The sequence below is a fragment of the Oncorhynchus tshawytscha genome, unplaced genomic scaffold (genome assembly GCF_018296145.1).
Source record: "Oncorhynchus tshawytscha isolate Ot180627B unplaced genomic scaffold, Otsh_v2.0 Un_contig_6829_pilon_pilon, whole genome shotgun sequence".
NCBI classification, from domain to species: domain Eukaryota; kingdom Metazoa; phylum Chordata; class Actinopteri; order Salmoniformes; family Salmonidae; genus Oncorhynchus; species Oncorhynchus tshawytscha.
The window spans coordinates 76,875-87,726 of record NW_024609670.1 but is presented as its reverse complement, the minus strand read 5'-3'; the positions used below and the strand labels follow the sequence as shown (position 1 = coordinate 87,726).

The following is a 10,852-nucleotide window of genomic DNA, read 5'->3' as shown; positions in this document are numbered from 1 at the left end:
ATTGCCTACCGTCTATAAGCTGTTAGTGTCTTAATGACATTCCAGGTGCATGTTCATTAATTGTTTATGGTTCAAGCATGGGAAACAGTGTTTAAACCCTTTACAATGAAGATCTGTGTTATTTGGATTTTTACGAATTATCTTTGAAAGACAGGGTCCTGAAAAGTGGACGTTTCTTTTTTTTCTGAGTTTACTTTAAGGAACATTTTTATATTTTATGCTTAGCTCATATAATTTAAAAGAATGCATTAAGTTGTCTGTAATAGAATACACGTGTCAAACGAATGTAGACACATGCTTTTCTATAGCTTCTAAAATACTCTCACAATTGAGTGCCAAGATGGCTGCAATACAGTACCCCACTCCAGGGGTTAAACACATAATTTGGTGCACCACCCCGTTCCCGAAAATGGATCGCTCCTACAGACAGTCACGTGGCCGTGGCTTGCTATATAAAGCATGCAGACAGGCGTCTAGTTATGTTATATTGAACGTAAGAATGGGCAAAAAGAGTGACTTAAGGGACTTTGAGCGTGGTATGATCGTCGGTTCCAGGCGCGCAGGGTCCAGTATATCACAAACATCCGCACTCTTGGGCTTTTCACGCACGGCAGTGTCTGTGGTTTACCGAGAATGGCGCGACAAACAAAAAACATCCAGTCAGCGACAGTCCAGTGGGCGTAAACAGCTCGTTGATAAGAGAGGTCGAAGGAGATTGGAAAGAATCGTGCAAACTAACAGGCGGGCTACAGTTAGACAAATAACGGCGCAGTACAACAGTGGTGTGCAGAACGGCATCTCGGAACGCACAACTCGCCGATCGTTGTCACGGATGGGCTACAGCAGCAAACGCCGGGCAAACGAAGAGTGGAAAAACATCGCCTGTGTAGATACGGTAAAGGAGTCAGTGGAATGCAGATCGTTCCATTGATTAGATAGGTCAGATTTGTTGAATGTGCGCCAAGCAAAGTGGATGTATCAAATAAGGGTTTATTTATGTATTGTCACAGGCCCACAATGTGGTTCTTAAACCCGATTGATATGTTTGGCTGTTTTCGCTGCATAATGTTTAGAAGTTGCCCCTTAAGGCTCAGAAGAAGTGACGGCTAAATACTAACTCCCGTTCATATGGCTAAACTTGTTAGGTAGCATACATCAATCGGTGGTAGTCAGTCGTTTTTTAAAACTGTAACACAGTTGATTGGTTACGATGACATGATGTTGACATCCATATAAGCGTTCTACTCCGATTTTTACCTTAACGTGTAAAATACATTGCCTAAATGTAAACTAATTTCGTTGGGGCAATGAAGAAATTCGGAATCTTTCCTACACAGCCCTTTCCCATATGCGTTTCCATGGCAATTCCATTGTTTTGGTCCAGTTCGATCGACTTCTTTACCGCATCTGTTGCGAGCGGTCAACGAATGTTTATTCCCAGCCATATTATTCCTCGCAACTACCACGAAGGAAAACAAAAAACTTACTGAAACTGGCCAACAAGCTCCACGTTCATTGTCGATATATTGTACTTTGTGTTAATAATTTCACATTTTATAATGTATAGGAAAGACAATTAACATGTTGGTCGCCGTCTTGTGAAAAAGCCGGGCTGAATGACATGAGACCGAGCAAAAAGGCGTTCGGTGTGTGGGTTGCTAAAGCTCCGTTCGACCCTCTGGCTTTTCATGCATGCATGAATACAAGTATTCAACATTGAATGCATTTTCATTGATATTTTTACGGTATTACTGCGAGTAAACAGTCATTCTTATTTGGAGCGTTTAGATCACTGCATCTCAGGAATCGCCATGTTGTCATTCTGTCGTCTTTGAAGCTCGAGGAAGGAACTCCATCTTTGTTTTACTAATTTCCAATAGTGTGCAACTGCAGCCTGCAATTCAGGGCGTTGTTGCATGTGGGCATTCCTGCATCTTTAGGGACGTCCCCTCCTGCATCTGTAGAAACACCCCGATAAGTCCATTGGTTCCCGCATGAATGCACCCCTAGAGCACAACATCTTCATGCTTGTGTGACACCTTTTTGAATGTGGATCAAAAGGGAAATAAATGTTTCACCCTCTCCTGCTGTGTACCGGAGTCCTCTTTTTCTGCTAGCGGGACACTGTCTAGTGGTCGCTAGCACAGCAGTCGGGAGGCTGGGGTGACACTGCTAGCGTGTTAGTTAGCTAGCTAGCACACTTTCGCCCCCACATACCGGAGAAAACCATGCCTGACAGGCGGGTGCGAAGGACACTGTTTACCGGTCGCCCCCCACCTCTCACTAGCACAACACATGGGAGGCTGGGGTGATACCATGTGCTAACTAGCTAGCTTGCTAGTCAGCGACACTGTTAGCTTATTAGTTAACGCATGGCGTCGCCCCCGCCTGCTGTGTACCAGAGTCCTCTTTGCTAGCTAGCGGGACACTACCGGGTCGCTCCCACAGCAGTCGGGAAGCTGGGGAAACACTGTGCTAGCATGGTAGTTAGCAACACTGTGTGCTAGCTTGTTAGTTAGCTAGCTAGCACACTGTCGCCCCCACGTACCGGAGAAAACCATGCCTGACAAGCGGGGGCGAAGGACACTGTCTAACGGTCGCCCCCACGACAGGTGGGAGGCTGGGACGACACCATGTGCTAGCTTGCTAGTCAGCTACACTGTTAGCTAGCTAACACACGTCATCGCCCCCGCCTGCTGTGTACCGGCGTCAGCCTCAGGACGAGCTGGCTAAGCTAGCACAGTGTCCTCCGCTGCCGCCGTCGTTAACAGAACTGCGAGAAAACAGTGTCTGACCGGTGGGGGCGAAGGACACTACTAGTAAAGATTTTTATAACTAACCCAAGAGCACAGAAGGCTGCTGCGGGGAGAACGACTCATAATGGCCGGAAACCACGTGTTTGATGTATTTGACCATGGTTGCCCTTAGTTTGAAGATGTAATCCAGAGACTGGTGTTTTCTCCATCTCCTTAGCTGTCATTCTCCAATTCCACTGATTAAAACTTGGTCCTCCAGAAAGTGGAGAGCAACACTTATGCAGTTCTCCTACGCAATATATTGTAAAAAAAAAAAAAAAAAAAAAAAAAAAAAAGCCGCGCAAGACAGGATTACATACACATACTGACCTGCTCAAATGGACAGAAGCGTGCTATATGGCAGACCAATCCGAACTCATCTCTCGGCATGTCCAGTCCACTCATTATCTCAGCCAATCATGGCTAGCGAGAAGGTTGCTGTCTTTCTGTGGCTAAACCAACTAGGCTCAGTATTTAACAATTTTATTTGTATTTACAGAAGGCATACAAGTTTTAAGGCACATGAAAGTTATGTTTCAGAAGACATTTCTGCCAAAATATGCATTTTGATTTAAAAAAAATTATATTCAAATGGCTCACCTGTGAAATAGTGACCCGTGACATACGCAAGGTTTTTTCTGAAACGAGTCACATTTGATACCATTCCACTCCAGTCATTAACACGAGTCCATTCTCCCCAATTAAGGTGCCACCAACCTCCTGTGCCCAAGATAGACCTGAGCCTGGTCATTTCCAATGGGAGCAAATGAATCATAGTTGGCAGAACAACCAAGGAGATGGGCAGAGCATGCACGATCTAGTGAGATCCTATTGGCACGTTCTATCATTTATTGCATATTTTTCATATGGAACACATACATTTTTTTTTTTACTTTGGCAAAGGGTAAAATCTACAAAACTCTTGTCTGTTACAGATTCTAGTTTTGGAAACACAATACTGTATGGAGATCAAATGTTTAATAGATGAGAAAATTAGCAGAATGTCGGCCCAAACTCCATCTTCTCCCATTGCTGGCCACTGGGCCTCCTCATCACCATATTTAGTATTGAGTGACCAGATGCTAACCAGACACCAACCAGATGCTTCATATTCATGCAACTGGTGAAATATCTGTCTGATTGTTCTGTGCTACTGGTGTGTACTAGCTATAACAAAGAGGAAGTGAGGCCTAATTTGGCTGAAAATCTTTCTCCCTCCAGCAAGTGGGGTTGTTTCGCCAACCAAGCAAGGAGTTTTTGTATGGCGGTCAATGAGTTTTGAATTTGGTCAACAAAAATGTATGGCCTATTTGCTACGTGAGGTTTATTTGATCTAATAGATGTTTCATAATGTTCAAGTTAAGTGTACTGATATAGGTCACGTGACAGCCAGCAACCTTTGGAAAGTATTCAGACCCCTTGACTTGTCCATGTTTTGTTATCCCATAATGACAAAGTGAAAATGGTTGTTTTAAAAAATAAAATAAACTTATTTACATATGTATTCAGACTCTTTACTATGAGACTCAATTGAGCTCAGGTGCATCCTGTTTCCATTGATCATCTTTGAGACACCTGTGGTGAATTCAATTGATTGGATGTGATTTGGAAAGGCACACACCTGTCTATTTTAAGGTACCACAGTACACATCAGAGCAAAAACCAAGCCATGAGACAGATTGTGTCAAGGCACAGATCTGGGGAAGGGTACCAAAAAATGTCTGCATCATTGAAGGCACACCAAGTACACAGTGGCCTCCATTCTTAAATGGAAGAAGTTTGGAACCACTAAGACTCTTCCTGGAGCTGGCTGCCCGGCCAGACTGAGCAATTGGGGGAGGAGGGCCTTGGTCAGGGAGGTGACCAAGAACCTGATTGATTTGATTAGCTTTTATTAGGATCTCTTTTAGTCCCCATTTGGACTAATCTTCCAAGAGTCCTTAAACATTAAAATACAATTTATAATACACACTTTCACATATAACACACTATTACAAACATACATAATACACTAGCATAATGACCCAATAAATACTCAATCTAAAAAAAATATTGATTCTTCATCTACTATAGTCCCACAACATTTCTATATACTATATTTAAATTATTTTTAAATAATGTTTAAACTTCTATATTGAAAGGTTTCTAGTTTGCTCAGTTAATTTATTCCATTTCTTTATTGCTCTAAATCGAAATGTTCTTTTGCCCATTTCTTTTTTCTCTCTGGATAACGCATAGATGGTGGACAATCTATTCCTAGTATTTACGGAATGTCTGTCTCTTACCAACTGAATACCTTTGTGAATAGAACTTGTCCATTTTAAATGATGTATATTATAAAATAAGCATGTTTTTTTTCGATGACCTTGTCGATTGATGACCAACCAAGAACACTGCGCATGACTGCAACAGAAGAACCATATCTCCACCTTAAAACAATCCTTGCTGCTTTATTCTGTGCATTCTGCAGCCTCCTAACTTCACTAGATGATGCATTTCCCCAGACCACCGAACAATAGTTCACTTGACTCTCAACCAATGCCTGTGTTATTTGCTGAAGGATTTTTCATGGTAAATATTTAGCTATCCTTCTGATTATGCATGCTGTTTTAATATTTTTTTTACATAGATTAGTTATTTGAGACGACCATGATAAGCAGTTGTCTAGCTGCACTCCCAATAGTTTGGTTTCTGCCACTTCTTCAATTTGTACTCCTCCCATACTTAATTGTATCCCATGCTGTTTTGGCCTTTTCCTAGTTGAACAGACCAACAACTTTCTTGGTGTTTAAAGCAAGTTTGTTTTGGCAAACCCATTTTCTGATAATCTCCAAATCTCCTTGCAAAGCTTGCTGTACCTGTTGGCTACTCTGACAGAGCTCCAGAGTTCCTCTGTGGAGATGGTTGACCTTCTAGAAGGTTCTCCCATCTCTGCAGCACTTCACCAATCAGGTCTTCATGCTGGAGTGGGCAGATGAAAGCCACTCCTCAGTAAGGCACATGACAGCCCAATTGGAGTTTGCCAAAAGGCATCTAAAGGACTCTTGGACCATGGAAAACAAGATTCTCTGGTCTGATGAAACCAAGATTGAAGTCTTTGGCCTGAATGCCAAGCGTGACGTCACGTCTGGAGGAAACCTGGCACCATTATGTGCTTCGGCCTGTGCAACGCTCCAGCTACTTTTGAGCGTTTGCGGGCAGTCAAGCTCCTCTTGCAGGTCTTCAACTGCACGGCAGCGCTTAAAAGGGCAATGGCTAGCCTGTAGCGAGCTTGCTAACAAAAAGCATTGCATGTGTCATTAGTGACTGAACAGCGGGCAAGTGAAGGTAGAACTGTATTGTGCGGTTCTTCCTCGTGGCAGCTGGTTTAAAGAAACAACCGCGGTGCCTCGACATAAAACATCATGCAACCGAATACCTTTTATTGATGGCTCCACTCGACAACCTTATCAATGTTTCACTTTGTTAGTGTGCAAATCATGACCTTTGACGTTCAATGTTAACTTTCTTAAACGTTTTTGTTGCGCAACGACTGTCCCTGACTATTTAAATGTGAACTCTGCTCTTTAAACAATTACATGTAACATTTTGTAACTAGGAACTGAGCAGTTGCAAGTATTCATACAGAAGTCAGGGAAACTGTCAGTGGAATAACAACCACTCCTATCATTGCGGTCCATATTTTGTGTATTGACCTTTTTCATCCTGAAGTTTAGATTAAAAGCTTTTTGTTTTTATCCATGAAAAATATTGATGCAGCAAGTTACTGTTGCCAACATGTGACTATTCTAAACAGGTTTCCCACAACTTTTATATAAATGCATAAAATGTTTTTCATAATATGGGTGCATTATCCATTGAGTGTTTAATGCATCTGAAACAACTCATGCATGTTTGTTTTTTGTTTTTTTGAATTACATGGATTACAATTGAACAAATTATTTTATCCTTATAGGTACGAGAACTTGTCCTGGACAACTGCAGATCAAATGAAGGGAAAATCAAAGGCCTTACAGAAGAATTTGTCAATCTGGAATTCCTCAGTTTGATAAACGTTGGCCTAATCTCAGTCTCCAACCTTCCCAAACTTGGGAAACTGAAAAAGGTGGGGGTTCTCCATTTTTTAACACAAGCTTACACTTACAGTAACATTTGTGTTAACTCCTTTTGAAAAATACCTTAAATTCTGCCGGGGGGTGGTATAGAAAGAGCCATTTGTTCGTCCCTAATGGCACCCTATTCCCTATATAAGTGCACTTTTGAGGGCCCTGGTCTAAAGTAGTGCTCTATGTAAGGAATAGGGTACCATTTGGGACATAGTCATTATTTTCTGAAAGGCTGTTACTTGCTTTGGTGTTTTTGGACAGAAGTGACTGATATCTTCACATTATGTTGCAGTTGGAACTCAGTGACAACAGAATCTCTGGTGGCCTTGACGTGCTAGCTGAGAAACTCCCCAACCTCACACATCTAAATCTTAGCGGGAACAAACTGAAAGACATCAGCACGTTGGAACCTTTGGTAGGTACACCAAACTCCCGGTAGAGCACAATACTGTGTGACACCATCTCATTGGCTCAGGCTATGCCTCAAATTTCATTTCCCCAAATAGTTTTGACCAATTTGGTCCCACAGAAAAAGCTGGATAGCCTGAAGTCTCTAGACTTGTTCAACTGTGAGGTGACCAACCTGAACGACTACAGGGAGAGTGTGTTCAAGCTGCTCCCTCAGCTCACCTACCTGGACGGGTACGACGCGGAGGACCGGGAGGCGACCGACTCGGACGGAGAGGTGGACGATGACGACGGTGGGCAGCCATTTAGTTTGTGTGTTTGAGGGAATACAAGGAAATGTAAGTGCAGATGTGCGTTGACTGGAAGGTCTTCTGTAACTCAGTTGGTAGAGCATGGCACTTGCAACGGCAGGATACTGGGTTCGATTCCCAGGACCTCCCGTTCGTAAAATGTATGCTCGCATCACTATAAAACATCTGCTAAATGGAATATTTATATATTGCAATCCATATGTTTTGTCATGGAAGGCAATTCTGTTGTGTATTTGTAGGGTTTGTCGGCATTTCTCTGTGATGACTGACAATGGAGGTGGTGTATTTGTTTTTTAGGAGAGGATGAGGACGTAGAGGAGGAAGACTTTGACGAGGAGGATGATGACTATGAAGAGGAGAGAGTAGTAGTAGGAGAGGATGATGAGCTCAGCGGAGATAAGGAGGTAAAGCCATTTTCGGTTTGTTTGTGACCCAATAGTTTAAAAAGATCAATATGGTTTGAGAGCTCTGTGGATGCTGACCTGCTCTGTCACTTCTCTCCAGGAGGAAGATCTCGGCATTGATGATGAAGTTGACGAAGATGGTATGTCATTCATACTTTGACACAAGCTCACTTTTGGATACTTTACTAAGTACAGTACCATATAGTATAGGGATGCATGATATATCGGTGAACATATCTGGTTAACGCCAATGTGCAAAACCGATGTCAAAGCTGACATGCATACCTATAAAGTAGGTACATGAGCTAATGACGCCATGTAAACATTTTGCGCAACACAGCATTCCTAACCTAGCCCACAATGTCTGCTGTGTGGATCGAGTAGTCAACAAGTCGAGCAGTTATTTGAAAGAGTAAGAATTTCAACAAGACAACTCAAAGGCGAAATCCATTAAAGCCAAGATAATGGAATTCATTGCCCTTGACAATCAACCGTTCTCTGTCGTGGGTAATGTTGGCTTTCGCCGACTGGTCGAGCACTGGTACACACTACCAATTGCGCTATTTTTCAGAATAGCTCCTACCGGAGTTACACAGTAGTAGCGTTACGACATACATACTATGGAACGCCGTTTGGGTCTTTGCGTGTCAAAAATGATACAGTAGAACTGTCAAAGCTCTACAAAAAAGTCTGCAAACACCGGCCATGAACGATGTTTACAATACCGCGTTTAATAAAGCATCATTTGTTTGACCGCATCTTCTGGGGTAGCTAGCTTTAGGTAGCACCAATACAACCAGCTTGAAAAGAAATAACAGTAGAAACTGCAGTCATTTTCATAATTCTTAGCAAGGATTTAGGAATTGTAAGTATTAGCTAGGTAGCCACTTGTTGTTCCCCTATTGAAATTGAACTTCAGTTCATGAAAATAAATAGCTAGCCAGCTACTTAACCCTGTTGCCCAATGCTAACGTTATAAGCAGCCAGTTAACTTCATCTGGCTAGTGATGCTCGACCGGACCGGGTTATGTGTCGTGAAGCTAGCCACAATAAGGATTAGGCACAATAGTGGAATTTTCAGTTTGCCTTCAAAATAAGTGTCATTGACAGTGATGCAAATTAATACAAATAGTAGCATTATGCCAAACTTTTATTTTGAAGGCTAACCGCAAAGTCCACTATTGTGGCTAATCCTTATTGTGGCTAGCTTCACATAGATGGGTCCGACCACCATTAATCAAATAAGAACTGTCTTATAAATTAGGGTTATTTTAGATGACACCTAGCTATGCTACTGAAACGTGGTTTTGCTATGTTTTTGGGGAAGAACATTGTTTGCATCCATGAGCTAGCAAGCATTTTTTTTTTATGATCAGCACTGTGCGAGACAACTTTACCAGCATCATAGCATACGTACCGATGAATCGTTGTGACATATGAAATAGGAACTAGGAACTACGTAAATTAATGAACATGTTAAATTATTGTGACGTACAGTCATATTCAGGTCCTGATTGGGCAACAAGCTTATTTGACACGTCAAATGGTGTGACCAATCAGGACCTGAATATGACTTCATGTCACAATAATTTAACGCGTTCATAAATTTTTTACACTATCACTTGTATTTCATGTCACAACAAATCATCGATATGTATCTTTTTTGCGGTGCAAAGACCCAAATGGAGTTCCATATCAATCCTGGTTGAGAATGAAACGACTAAACAAATGAACGACACAGCAAGTAAGTGAAATAAATGCGTTTTTATGATGTTTTACTGGTAATGGAGACATGCTTAAGTGCCATCAAAATAACTTTTTGGTCAGTTTGTGTGTAACCTTTTATTTAACTAGGCAAGTCAGTTAAGAACAACAATGACAGCCTACCCCGGCCAAACCTGGACGACGCTGGGCCAATTGTGCACCGCCCTATGTGACCCCCAATCACAGCCGGATGTGATACAGCCTGGATTTGAACCAGAGACTGTAGTGATGCCTCTTGCACTGAGTTGCGGTGCCTTGGACCGCTGCGTCCATGTTTGTGTGTGTTAACTATTTAACTGTACGAGAATGCTTAAAAGGCTGCTAAAATTTTAAATATTGGTTATCGGTATCAGGTTTTTTTGGCAAGGAAAATGTTGCATATCGGTATCGGCCAAAAATGTCATGTCAGTGCATCACTAGTATAGTATAATGAACCTTTCCCATTTCTACCAGAAATCAAGGCTGTCCAAGGAGAGAAGAGAAAGCAAGAGCCTGACAAAGATGATTATGAGCAGAAAACGACAGCCTATCAAGTTACCAACCCCTTCCCTCTCCACCCTGACACCCACCCTACCTACGCCACGACTCTCTCCCATCTTTGAGCCCGTCTAGTGTAGAGGTCGACCGATTAATTGGTATGGCCGATTTTTTAAAGTTTTCTCAAAAATTGGTATTTTTGGGCGCCGATTTTATTGATTTTTTAAAAATATATTTTTTTATTAATTTTTATTTTATTAATTTTATACCTTTTTTATTTAACTAGGCAAGTCAGTTAAGAACACATTCTTATTTTCAATGACAACCTAGGAACGGTGGGTTAACTGCCTTCTTCAGGGGCAGAACGACAGATTTTTACCTTGTCAGCTCAGGGGATCCAATCTTGCAACCTTACAGTTAACTAGTCCAATGCAATAACGACCTGCCTCTCTCTAGTTGCACTCCACAAAGAGACTGCCTGTTACGCTAATGCAGTAAGCCAAGGTAAGTTGCTAGCTAGCATTAAACTTATCTTATAAAAAACAATCAATCATAATCACTAGTTAACTACACATGGTTGATGATAT

General features: G+C 41.9%; 1 protein-coding gene across 1 annotated transcript; it reads left to right on the top strand.

The window, feature by feature from the left end:
• The first annotated feature begins 257 nt into the window (after window positions 1–257).
• On the top strand, window positions 258–10,505 carry LOC112242584 (acidic leucine-rich nuclear phosphoprotein 32 family member B). Its single transcript, XM_042316776.1, is given in 8 exon segments — window positions 258–895; window positions 6,751–6,900; window positions 7,194–7,316; window positions 7,431–7,602; window positions 7,918–8,024; window positions 8,125–8,164; window positions 10,242–10,303; window positions 10,305–10,505. Coding segments are annotated over 8 exon segments (1,305 nt in total). The 5' UTR covers window positions 258–340; the 3' UTR covers window positions 10,401–10,505.
• Window positions 10,506–10,852: the final 347 nt, after the last annotated feature.